Below are 12,932 nucleotides of genomic sequence, written 5' to 3'. Positions count from 1 at the left end.
ACCCCATCCTCAGATATTCTCTCCATGGGTCTCACTGTCAGTCTCCTCAGGTGAGGGTGGGCAGGACCCAGCAGACACCCTCCTGAAACAATGAGCTACGTTTGATGATTGTATCCACGGGGCCTTCACCATGAGACCTTGTGGAGCTGAATTCAGTCAGGTGACAGCACAGCAGCTCACAGCCACTCCTATTGGTCCAAATGAAATAGGCCCGCCTGGTAATAACTCGATGAGTTCAGTCATTGGTGAAAATTGTAAAGATTGGGGCTGGTTGATTGGTTCAATGTTGCTGCTTCTGGTCACATTGGTGTCAGGTGAGTGCAGGTTGTGTGTATAAAAGGAGCAGGTTGGGAGTGTGTGGGGATAGTTGAGTTGTTTGTGATCATGGGTGATTGTGTAGTGAGGGGTTTGTTCCCTTTGTTGGTGTTAGTTGGAGCTGTTTGTTGCTCTGAAACATGGCAACAGTTTCTGAGCCAGAGGTTTCCATGGACAATAGTGAGAGCCAGCCCTGTTCCTGAGAGAGTGTCTCCTCATGGGGATCCTATTGGTTCCAGTTTCCGAATGTCTGAGGTTGGGAGTGTGTCCCCACTGCAGACTGTGATGGTGCAGTGTGGAGAGCACAATCTGCTGGTTAGGGCCCAGCTGGATTTATTTGGAACCAGGCACCTGATTAAAGCTGCTGACCTGACCCTGGGGACAGCAGGTTGTCGTCCAACCCGAATTTTTCCTGAGAACCAGACTGTCCTCTTTGACTATGGGCTGCATGAGTGTGGCAGCAGATTGCAGGTAATATGGGGGGGGGGGTTGTTTAAGCTTGCTGGAAGTTTGGGCTGTCAAGGGTTCCTGGCTGATATCATTGATATTGAGAAGGACCATTCTCCTGCTTTCTCAAATACTCACACTAAATTCCTATCCTGGATTGGCCCTGCCTTAACTGTTCTCCTGCTCTAGTCTTCTGCCATTTTCACTGGTTTGGAAGCTTCTGGTTATATACATTGAAAACATACATTGTAACAGAACAGTCTGAATTGGGTATCATGTGGTGATTTGTGGATGTTTGGATACTGTGACCTTTCTCCTGAATTGATTTAGTGACTTTCCACAGTGCATCATTGTGTTTCTCTATAGAGATGTTATAGGAATGTAAATAACATAGCAGTACAGATTCGTGTGGTGCTGCAAAAGTACAGCAGGTCAGTCAGCATCCGAGGAGCAGGAACATTGACACTTTGGGCAGAAGCCCTTCCTCAGGATAGCAGCATGATGTGTTTAGTTTGAGGGAAAGTATCTTCCATTTCATCAGGTAAATGGACTTGACCTCCTTCCCACGGGGTGGGGGGGGGGGGGGGGCTATTTATGAATAAACTGACTGCTCTGTATTTGAGGGGTTCCATACTTGGCCTGTCGGTAAAACTGTTTTGATTTCATTCTGGTGACCTATTGTTTTCTCTACTTTTCTCAGCTCTTGGACACAGCTTTTATTGCCTCAGTTTACTGCTAACCTCCAGGTATTGCATCAGTCATCTCTCCTCAAACCCAGAGGTTTCCTGATTTAATTAGTAATTAAATGGCCAAAAGATCCTGGCAACCTCCTTCTGTGATAACAATCACCACATCCCTGTTCCCTGAATATTTATTGCAAATACTGTCTGGGAGCCCAACACCCATCCTCCTTTAAACCAACTTTTGCATCAGGAATTCAAATCTGATCTTTGGTATGATGTCAATCTCGTTAAGCTGATCCTAAATGACTAATCCTTGATTTGTGACACATTGCTCTTGAACAGTGGTTTCTCCAGCTCTGGGAATGTAGGGGTGGGGTTGGTGGTTGTTGGTAGGCTCAGGAGGCTGCTTCTATCACACCCTGAAAGACTTGTCCCAATGGGATGGTATCATGGTGAACCCTGTGTAGAACCTTCTCATTTAACATTAGCCCCTCATTTGTTAACCTGGTGTCTTTCAGATGACTGGAGATTTCCTGATCTACACAACCCACCTGACCCACAGCCCAAACTATCCTGGATCTGTCATTGTGAGAACCAACGGTGCTGTTGTTCCCATTGAATGTCGTTATTTGAGGTGAGAATCTTTACTCTATTATCAGTATGGTCCACTGCTGCTGTTTGACACTGTCCTAAAATGGCTGCCCTGTCTCCTTCCCCCAGGAAGGGCAATGTGAGCAGCAATCCCATCAAGCCCACCTGGATCCCATTCAGCTCCACCAGGTCTGGAGAAGGCCATCTGTCATTCTCCCTGCGTCTAATGAATGGTATGTGATGGGTGGCTGGGGAGGGATCTCCTGGTGTCTCTCTGGGTGTTGTACCCATTGGCTCCAACCCTTGTCTTGCTGTACTTCAGGTGACTGGCTGACAGAGCGCACTTCCACTGTCTACTCCCTGGGAGACCTCATTCACATTGAGGCATCTGTTTCAATGGCCAACCATGTGCCCCTGAAGCTGTACATTGATCGCTGTGTAGCTACACTGAGCCCAGACAAGGACTCCACCCCGAGATACAGCATCATTGACTACAATGGGTAAGGAGATCTCTGCTTTCTCCAGCTGCTCCCATCTCAATGGCTTCACTCCATTCACTTCATGGCCCTTTGTCCATCTGCAGTTGCCTCCTGGACAGCAAAGCTGAGGACTCCTTTTCAACCTTTGTGTTGCCGAGAGACAGGCGGGAGCCGGACAAGCTCCGGTTTGACCTGGATGCCTTCCGTTTCTATGGTGATGAGCGATCTTTGGTAAGAGGAAGCTGCTGATGTGCTTCTCCACAATGGGGAGGGAGTCACTAAACACTGACTCATTCTGTGTCCCTCAGATGTTCATCACCTGTCACCTGAGTTGCTGCAGTGGATCAGGGAGATTCCAGGAACAAAGCTTGTACTTTCCAGAAGCTGCAGAATATGTAAGTTCCCTCTCCCTGTCCCTCAGGGATGTTGTTGTTGGGAGAGGTGATGCACCATGTGGTTGATGGGCTGTTTCTCTTGTTTAGCTGGACCCCATTGGAGGAGTCAGACAGTGACATTTGTGCCTGTTGCCATGTGGGGAACTGTGGGAGCACAAGAGAGATCCTGATCCCTTTCAGGGGAAGGAGAGACCTTGGTGCTGGACCTGGTAGGACATGACCCTCTAGATGTTGGGGATCTCCCCTCACCCCCCTCCCCTTCCTTGACTGGGATGTTTGATGTTGCAGAGAGTGATGCTGGATTGAAGTGGGATGGGGAGGCCTCACTTGGCCCCCTGATCATTCTGGATACTGAGCTGACCAACCTGCCAACTCAGCCCCTGACTGAGGGTGACGGAAAGATGCAGGAGAGGTCTCCAAGTGGTGAGTTGGCTGCCTGCTAGTTTCCCTTTCTGTCCCTGTTTTCCCTCCGTAACCATTGGTTTCTCCTTGTTTTGTAGGTGTGGAGTCAGAGCTGGTTGTGATGGTGGTCCTGACTGTGACAGCTGTCTGTCTGATCTCTGCTTCATTGCTGGCCTTGTTCCTGTACAGGAGACACAAGCAAATGCCCATCAACTGGTGATTGAAATAGTCAATAAAGCAGTGATTCATGGTGTCTTCTCTCTGGAGCTGGTTTGTTTCATCATTCTTGGTTTAAACCATCCCTGGGTACAATCCCTGAGTTGAGCCCCTCCAATCCATGAACTGGATTGATTGATTGTTCCTCCCAGTGAGTACGGGATTGATGACCACCTTGGAAAGGGGCTTTCCATTCTGATTAAATCACTGTTTGCAGAATGTGCTGGAAGAACTGCTCAGATGTGGCAGTGTCTGAGGGAGGAACAGTTGGTGTTTCCAGTCTGTTCAGATTCTCTTCAGCAGTGTCCAGGTGCGTTCCCAATGTTAACATCTCCTAGTGTGTGGGCAGTCCTGTTGTCAGTGTCCTGTTATCCCTCGGAATACTGAAATCTACAGCATTCAGTTTTCAAACTGATGGGCTGAATGTTATCCTGTCCCTAAACCATCAAACTAAATGTCCGGAAAGGTATCTGCTCAGTCAAATGCTGAGGACCCCATTTGGAATATTGATTACTCTTGTTCTATTCTGAGGTGAATTTGTTCGACTGTGCTCTCATCTAGAACAGGGGATGTGGTTTAAGCCATCTAGGACCACCTGCTCTTTAATCTTGAAATTTTTCAAGATGTCACCATCTCGTTCCCCATTTTCCACCTTCCATCTTGTCCTCCACAGTATATACTACTGTTCTTGCTCCTTATAGGAGTACAACATGTTAACAATAGTCATCAATGAAATGGAGGGCAAGATGTGTAATGGTGGCAGTGCAGCTGTGGAAGAGGAACTGTTCCATGTACCAGACAGAGGCAGGCATAGCTGTGGTACATTCAGGTGCCCATGTCTACCCCTTTGGTCTGACAGTTGGTTCCACCAACCAACCCCACCACCCTGTGGCTGAACACTCCAACTGCCCCTCCTATTCTAAGGACATGCAAGTCCTGGACTGCTTCTGCTACTAAATTCTAGCCACCCACAACTGGGAGGAAGGACACCTCATCTTCCACCTTTAGGACCCTCCAACCTGATGAGATCAATGTGGACTTTGCCAGTTCTGATCTCCTGTTGTTTCCCTCCCATCCCAGATCCAACTTTCTAACTCAGCAATCCTTTCTGAACTGTCCAACATGTCTATCATCTTTCCCACCTATCACCAGCAGCCCCCCACCTTCATCTCCCTGTTGTATTCCCAGCTACCTTTCACCTAGTCACAACTCCATGTATCTGTCTGTTGCCTTGGAGTCTCCTTCCACATTCCTGATGCTGAGCTTGTTCTTGAAATGTTGACTCCCCTGTTCCTTAGATGCTGCCTGACTGGCTGTACTTTTCCAGCACCACATGTTTTGACTCTAGACCAGTAGTCATAATGACATAAAGCCTGAGAGGAGGGTAAATAAGTTCCATTTGAAGGCTCCAAAACAACCACTGAAAGCTAACTCTACTAATTCTGGTTCTGAGAGCTGGACTGCACCCGTTCAGGCTGCTTCTTTTATTCCAATTTCTTAAACAAACCCCCAAGGTTTCTTGCATTCTCGCTGGCAGCATAGCAGTGCAGTGGTTAGCATGACTGCATCATCGCACCAGGGACTTGGGTTCGATCCCAGCATTGGCCAATGATCTGTGTGGAGTTCTCCCTCCATCTATGTGGGTTTCCTCCCACAATACAACAACTAACAGGAAAGCAGATGAACTCAGGGGTGTGGTTAGGAACATGGGACTGGGATACCATAGCAATTACAGAAACCTGCCTCAGTGATAGACTGGACTGGCAGCTTGAAGTTCCACAATACAAACGTGACAGGAAGGGAGGCAAGAGAGGAGGGGAAGTGATGTTTTTGATGAGGGATATCGTTGCAGCTGTACTCTGGGAGGGTATTCCTGGGAATACATCCAGGGAAGTTGTTTGGGTTGAACTGAGAAATAAGAAAGGGATGATCACCTCATTGGGATTGTATTATAGACCCCCCCCCCCCCCAATAGTCAGAGGGAAATTGAGAAACAAACTTGTAAGGAGATCTGAGTTATCTGTAAGAATAATAGGGTAGTTATGGTAGGGGATTTTAACTTGCCAAACATAGACTGAGACTGTCATAGTGTTAAGGGTTTAGATGGAGAGGAATTTGTGAAGTGTGTACAAGAAAATTTGTTGATTCATTATGTCGATGAACCGACTAGAGAAGTTGCAAAACGTGACTACTCTTGGGAAATAAGGCAGGGCAGGTGACTGAGGTGTCAGTGGGGGAGCATTTTGGGGCCAGCGACCATAATTCTATTAATTTTTTAATCGTGATGGAAAAGGATAGACCATATCTAAATGTTGAAGTTCTGAATTGGAGATAGGCCAATTTTGACAGTATTAGGCAAGAACTTTCAAAAGCCAATTGGGGGCAGATGTTTGCAGGTCAAGGGACGGCTGGAAAATGGGAAGCCTTCAGAAATGAGATATCGAGAATCCAGAGAAAGTATATTCCTGTCAGGGTGAAAGGGAAGGCTGGTAGATGGAGGTAATGCTGGATGACGAAAGAAATTGAGGGTTTGGTTAAGAAAAAGAAGGAAGCATATGTCAGGAATAGACAGAATAGATCAATGCATCCTTAGAGTATAAAGGTGGTAGGAATATACTTGAGAGAGAAATCAGGAGGGCAAAAAGGGGACATGAGCTAGTTTTGGCAAATAGAATTAAGGAGAATCCAAAGGGTTTTTACAAATACATAAAGGACAAAAGGGTAACTAGGGAGAGAACTGGGCCCCTCAGAGTACAGCAAGGCGACCTTTGTGTGGAGCCGCAGGAGATCGGGGAGATACTAAACGAATATTTTGCATCAGTATTTACTGCGGAAAAGGACTTGGATGATATAGAATATAGGGGAATGGATGGTGACATCTTGATAAATGTCCATATTACAGAGGAAGAAGTACTGGAGGTCTTGAAATGGATAAATCACCAGGACCTGATCAGGTGTTCCCCAGAATTTTGTGGGAAGCTGGGGAAGTGATTGCAGGACACCTTGTAACCTCAATAGTCACAGGTGAGTTGCTGGAAGACTGAAGGTTGGCTAACGTGGTGCCACTGTTTAAGAAGGGTGGTAAGGACAAGCCAAGGAACTATAGACCAGTGAGCCTGACATTGGTGGTGGGCAAGTTGTTGGAGGGAATCCTAAGGGACAGGACATACATGTATTTGGAAAGGCAAGGACTGATGAGGAATAGTCAACATGGCTTTGTGCGTGGGAAATCATGTCTCACAAACATGATTGAGTTTTTTGAAGAAGTAACAAAGAGGATTGATGACAGCAGAGCAGTAGATGTGATTGAGATGGACTTCAGTGAGGTGTTTGACAAGATTCTCCATGGGAGACTGGTTAGCAAAGTTAGATCTCATGGAATACAGGGAGAACTCGCCATTTGGATACAGAACTGGCTCAGAGATAGAAGACAGAGGGTGGTGGAGGGTTGTTTTTCAGACTGGAGGCCTGTGACCAGTGGAGTGCCACAAGGATCGGTGGTGGGTCCTCTACTTTTTGTCATTTATATAAATGATTTGAATGTGAGCATGCGAGGTATAGTTAGTAAGTTTGCATATGACACCAAAATTGGAGGTGTAGTGGACAGCGAAGAAGGTTACCTCAGATTACAACGGAATCTTGATCAGATGGGCCAATGGGCTGAGAAGTGGCAGATGGAGTTTAATTCAGATAAATGTGAGGTGATGCATTTTGGCAAAACAAATTTTAACAGGACTTAGATACTTATTGGTAAGGTCCGAGGGAGTGTTGCTGAACAGAGACCTTGGAGTGCTGGTTCTTAGCTCCTTGAAAGTGGAGTCGTCGGTAGATAGGATAGTGAAGAAGGCGTTTGGTATGCTTTCCTTTATTGGTCAGAGTATTGAGTACAGAAGTTGGGAGGTCATGTTGCAGCTGTACAGGACATTGGTTAGGCCACTGTTGGAATATTGCATGCAATTCTAGTCTCCTTCCTACCGCAAAGATGTTGTGAAACTTGAAAGGGTTCAGAAAAGATTTACAAGGATGTTGCCAGCTTTGGTGAATTTGAGCTACAGGGAGAGGCTGAATAGGATGGGACTGTTTTCCCTGGAGCATCAAAGGCTGAGGGGTGACCTTATAGAAGTTTATAAAATCATGAGGGGGTGGATAGGGTAAATAGACAAAGTCATTTGCCTGGGGTGGGGAGTCCAGAACTAGAAGGCATAGGTTTAGGGTGAGAGGGGAAAGATATAAAGGAGACATGAGCGGCAACTTTTCCACGCAGAGGGTGGTACATGTATGGAGTGGGCTGCCAGAGGAAGTGGTGGAGACTGGTACAATTGTAACATTTAAAAGGCATTTGGATGTGTATATGAATAAGAAAGGTTTGGAGGGATATGGGCTGGGTGCTGGCAGATGGGACTAGATTGGGTTGGGATATCTGGTCAGCATGGATGAGTTGGACCGAAGGATCTGTTTCCAAGCTGTACATCTCTATGATTCTATGTGCAGGTTAAGTTAACTGGCTATGCTAAATGGACCATTATGTTCAGGGAAGAATAGGTTAGGTGCATTAGTCAGGGGTAAATGTAAAGTAAGGGGATGGGTCTGGGTGGCTTACTTTTCAGAGGGTCAGTATGGACTTGTTGGACTGAATGGCCTGTTTCCACACTGCAGGGATTCCATGTTAATCAAACTCCTGATTCCTTGACACTAATGCCTATCACTGAGCTATCTGTCTTAGGCTCAGGCTTCTGTCTGCAGGTGGGTGGAACAAGTGGCATAATGGTAGTGTTACTGAGACAGGAATTCAGTGAGTCAGGTTAATCATCTGAGGCTGGGGGCTCAAATCTCATTGTAGTTGCTGATGGAATTTTGTGTTCTATCTTTTTTGCAAATATCTACTCTTGGTAATTGTGACTGTGAAACTAATCTTTTATCGATCACAATTCCCATGAGGGAAGGGAATCTACCATCTTGACCTGGTCTGGCCTAAATGTGACTCCAGACCCACAGCAATGTCACTGATTCTGAAATAGCTGAGCAAACCAATCAAATCAAGGGCAATTAGGGGCAGGCAACAAATCCCAGCCGAGACAGAGAAGCCACAGGATGTTAATAGTGAGGGATTGAGCAATGGGAATGTCATGGAGACTGTCATGGTGTGATAGTGAGATTTTCCCTTGTTGCAGACAGTCACGGCCTGACAGTTGTGTTGTCTCTGAATGTGAATGTTGTTCAGGTCTTGCTGCATTTGAACAGGGACTGTTTCAGTATCTGTGACGTTGTCAATGGGGCTGAACATTGGGCAATCATGAGCAAACATCCCCACTTCTGACATTCTGATGGAGGGAAGGTCTTTGATGGAGCAGTTGACATGGTTGTGTCTAAGTGAGTACCTTGAGGAACTCTGGCAGAGATGTCCTGGGAATGTGGTGATTGAAATTGATAACTAGAACCATCTTTCTTTGTGCTGGACATGACTCCAACCAGCAAAGAGGTTTTTCTAATCACACTGAGTCCAATTTTCCGAGGACTCCTTGGTAAATTGTTCAATCAAATTCTGCCTTGGTCTTAAAGCAGTCACCCTCACTTCCCCTCTTAAGTTCAGCTCTTTTACTTATTTGGACCAAGCTGTACTGAGATCAGGAGCTGGGTAGCCCCGGTGGAACACAGACTGAGCATCAGTCAACAGGTTAGTGTGGAGGACATGTGCCTTGATAACTGTTGACAAAACTTTCCAACACTTCGCTTGTGATTGAGAGTGGATTGAGAGGGGAGGAATTGGCAAGGTTGGATTTATCCCACTTTTTGTCAACAGGACACTACTGGGCAATTATCTCCATTTCCAGATAGATGCTGCAGTTGTAGCTGTACTGGAACAGAATGGATAGGGACACGGCACGTTCAGGATCACAGCTCTTTCACCTTATTCCCACAATGTTAGTCAGGGTGCATTGGCTTCACAGTATCCAATGTCTGCAGCTGTTTCTCTGTCACATGGAGTCAATAGTACTGACTGAAGACAGGTATCGGTGATGCTGGGGACTACAATGGATTGGCCCTTTGGAGATTACTGGCTGCAGGTTGTTGCAAATGCTTCAGCCTTATCCTTTGTGCTGGGTTCCCCCATCATTGAGGGTGGGGATATTGTGGAACCTCCTCCCCTTGGCAAATTGGTCCTTGCCTATGAAAATGTCCATCCCCACTAACCCCATTTCCCTGTACATGGCCCGTAGCCTTCAAATCCTTTCCTATCCATGAATTTGTCCAAATGAACTTTGAGCGTTGTTTATGTACCTGCCTCAACCACCTCTGCTGGATTCATATTCCATATGCGGACCTCCCTCTGTGTGAAATCATTGCCCCTCAATTCCCTTTCATTCTCTCCCCTCTAACCTTAAACTGGTGCCCTCTAGTCCTTGACTCCTCAACCCTGGGAAAAAGACTGAGCACATTCATCCCATCCATACCTTTCTTGACATTTTACACTTCCATAAGATTCCCACCCCAGGCTCCTTTGCTCTAAAGAAAAAAGTCCGAGCTTGTGCAACCTCTCCCTCCAACTCACACCCCGAGTCCTGGCAACTTCCTTGTAAATTCCTTCTGCACTCTATCCTTTTTAATAACATCTTTCCTACAGCAAGGTGACCAAAACTGAACACAATATTCTAAGTGCAGGCCTAGTTACAATTCTGGAAAACTGCAACATAACTTCCCAACGTCTCTACTCAATGCCCTGACTGATGAAGGCCAGTGTGTCAAAAGCCGCCTTCACTGCCCTGTCTTTTGTGACTCCACTTTCAGAGAACCATACACCTGAACTCCAAGGTCCCTCTGTTCCACTACACTCCTTAAGGCCTGAACATTTATCATGAAACTCCTACCTTGATGTCACTTCCCAATATGTAACACCTCATACTGATCAACATTGAACTCCAATTGCAATTTCTCAGTGCACGTGCTCAGTTGGGAGAAAGTGAGGACTGCAGATGCTGGAGATCAGAGTCAGAAAGTGTGTTGCTGGAAAGGCACAGCTGCTCAGGCAGCATCTGAGGAACAAGTGAGACGACGCTTCATGCACAAGCTCTTCATCAGAAATGAGGGGATGCCCTCAAGATGCCTGAGAGATAAATAGGATGTGGTGGGGCTGGGAGGAGGGGAAATGAAGAAACTGGTGAAATCGACATGGCCCAATCACATTGGATCATGGTAACCTCCTCCGCAGTTCACTACACCACCAATTTTGGTGTCATCTGCAAACTTACTAACGATACCTCCTATGTTCACATTCAAATCATTTATACAAATGATGAAAAGTATGGACCCAGCTTCGATCCTTATGGCACACCATTGGTCACAGACCTCCACTCTGAAAAGCAATCCTCCACCACTACCCTATGTCTTCTACTTTCCAGCCAGTTCTGTATCCAAATCTCTGTATTCTATGAGATCTAACCTTGTTGACCAGTCATCCATGAGGAACCTTGTTGAATGCCTTACTGAAGTTCATATCAATCATGTCCACTACTCTGCCCTCATCAATCCTCTTTGTTACTTCTTCAACAAACTCAATCAAGGTCATGAGACATGATTTCCCACGCACAAAGCCATGCTAGCTATCCATAATCAGTCTTTGGCTTACCAAATACATATGAATCCTGTCCCTCAGGATTCCCTCCAACAACTTGCCCACCACTGATGTCAGGCTCACCGGTCTATATTCCCTGGCTTTTCCTTAGCAACTTTCTTAAATCATGACAATGTGTTAGCCAAACTCCAATCTTCCGGCACCTCACCTGCAACTATCAATGATAGAAATATCTCAGTAAGGGGCCCAGCAATCATTTCCCTCGCTTCTCCGAGGTCGAGGGGACACCTGATTAGCTCCTTGGGATTTACCCATCTTTATCTAGAATCATACAATCCCTACAGAATGGAAACAGGCCATTTGGCCCAACAAGTCCACACTGACCTTCCGAAAAATAACCCACCCAGACTCATTCCCCTCTCCTATTACTCTACATGTCCCCTCACTAATGCATCTAACTTACACATCCCTGAGGAAAATTTGCATAGCCAATCCACCGAACCTGCACATCTTTAGACAGTGGCAGGAAACCAGAGCACCCAGAGTAATCCCACACAGACACAAGGAGAGTGTGCAAACTCCACACAGAGACTCGCCTGAGACTGGAATCAAACCCCTGTCCCTGGTGTAGTGCTAACAAATGTGCCACCGTGCTGCCCCATCTTCCCTTTTAGAGTGAATGTAAAATTCTCTGAACACCCCGCACCTGCATCTACCTATCACCAACCCAGCTGCCTTGCCCCCATCCCCAAGGCATCTATCTATCGCAATCTGAGCTTCCTTGCCCCCACCCCTAACCTTCTATTTATCTCTAAGCCCCCTTTCCCAATCCACAATCCTGATGAAGGGCTTATACCCGAAACCGACTCTCCTGCTTCTCAGATGCTGCATGACCTGCTGTGCTTTTCCAGGGCCACACACTTTGACTGTGACCTCCAGAATCTGCAGTCCTCACTTTCTCCCTCAACACCAGCCCCCAACAAACTCCACCAGAGCAAGGTCAGTGTGGGACGCGATACATGAGCTTCCTCTGCTCATTGTCACTGAACAGACTGCTGTCTCTACACTTTTAAACTAAATGTATAGCTACACTGTCTACATCAAACACTTTAACTCAGGGATGTCCCTGGATTGAGAAACAGAGTAAAAGATTCTACTCTTTCCAACTGAAACAAAATCTTCCACTTTTCTTGAAAACTGGAAGGAAAGCTGTCCCCATCAAAGGTTCCCAGGACAGAGACAGCACGTGGTGAAATACAGAGTAAAACTGCCTCGAGTCTATGAATTAAAAGGAAAGTGAAAGTAAAGTTCTCCCTGCATTGTCCTGATCAAACACTCCCCAAAAGGGACATGACAAGTTAACATACAGAATAAAGCTTCTTCTATATTGACTCTATCAAACACTTACAGGGGGAGGTGTAGTATAAGGTCAATCCCTTTGTTCTACCCAAACCTCATCCTCAGACAATCTCTCCGTGGGTCTCACTGTCAGTCCCTCGGGTGAGGGTGGGCAGGACCCAGCAGACACCCTCCTGGATCAATGAGCTACGTTTGATGATTGTATCCATGGGGCCTTCACCATGAGACCTTGTGGAACTGAATTCAGTCAGGTGACAGCACAGCAGCTCACAGCCACTCCTATTGGTCCAAATGAAATAGACCCTCCTGGTCATAACTCAATGAGTTCAGTCATTGGTGGAAATTGTAGAGATTGGGGCTGGTTGATTGGTTCAATGTTGCAGCGTCTGGTCTCATTGGTGTCAGGTGAGAGCAGGTTGTGTGTATAAAAGGAGCTGGTTGGGGGTTTGTGGGGATAGTTGTGTTGTTTAGGATC

The 12,932-nt window shown here is 46.4% G+C and overlaps 1 protein-coding gene across 1 annotated transcript; it reads left to right on the top strand.

The window, feature by feature from the left end:
- Positions 1–561: 561 nt before the first annotated feature.
- Positions 562–2,764, top strand: LOC148138648 (zona pellucida sperm-binding protein 3-like). The gene is made up of 5 exons (XM_087981212.1): positions 562–786; positions 1,964–2,079; positions 2,166–2,269; positions 2,359–2,536; positions 2,620–2,764. The coding sequence occupies exons 1-5, from the start codon at positions 562–564 to the stop codon at positions 2,762–2,764; spliced, it is 768 nt and encodes a 255-aa protein (XP_087837338.1).
- The last annotated feature ends 10,168 nt before the right edge of the window (positions 2,765–12,932 follow it).

This window comes from Chiloscyllium plagiosum, unplaced genomic scaffold (genome assembly GCF_037043375.1).
Source record: "Chiloscyllium plagiosum isolate Xiang-an unplaced genomic scaffold, Cpla_swu_hap1 HiC_scaffold_39, whole genome shotgun sequence".
Classification (NCBI taxonomy): domain Eukaryota; kingdom Metazoa; phylum Chordata; class Chondrichthyes; order Orectolobiformes; family Hemiscylliidae; genus Chiloscyllium; species Chiloscyllium plagiosum.
This window is presented reverse-complemented; position numbering and strand designations above follow the sequence as displayed.

Coding starts and splice junctions, on each gene's coding strand:
- LOC148138648 (XM_087981212.1), top strand. CDS start 562: ATGTCTGAGGTTGGGAGTGTGTCCCCACTGCAGACTGTGATGGTGCAG. Junction 787..1,963: donor AGTGTGGCAGCAGATTGCAG/GTAATATGGGGG, acceptor GGTGTCTTTCAG/ATGACTGGAGATTTCCTGAT. Junction 2,537..2,619: donor AGCATCATTGACTACAATGG/GTAAGGAGATCT, acceptor GTCCATCTGCAG/TTGCCTCCTGGACAGCAAAG.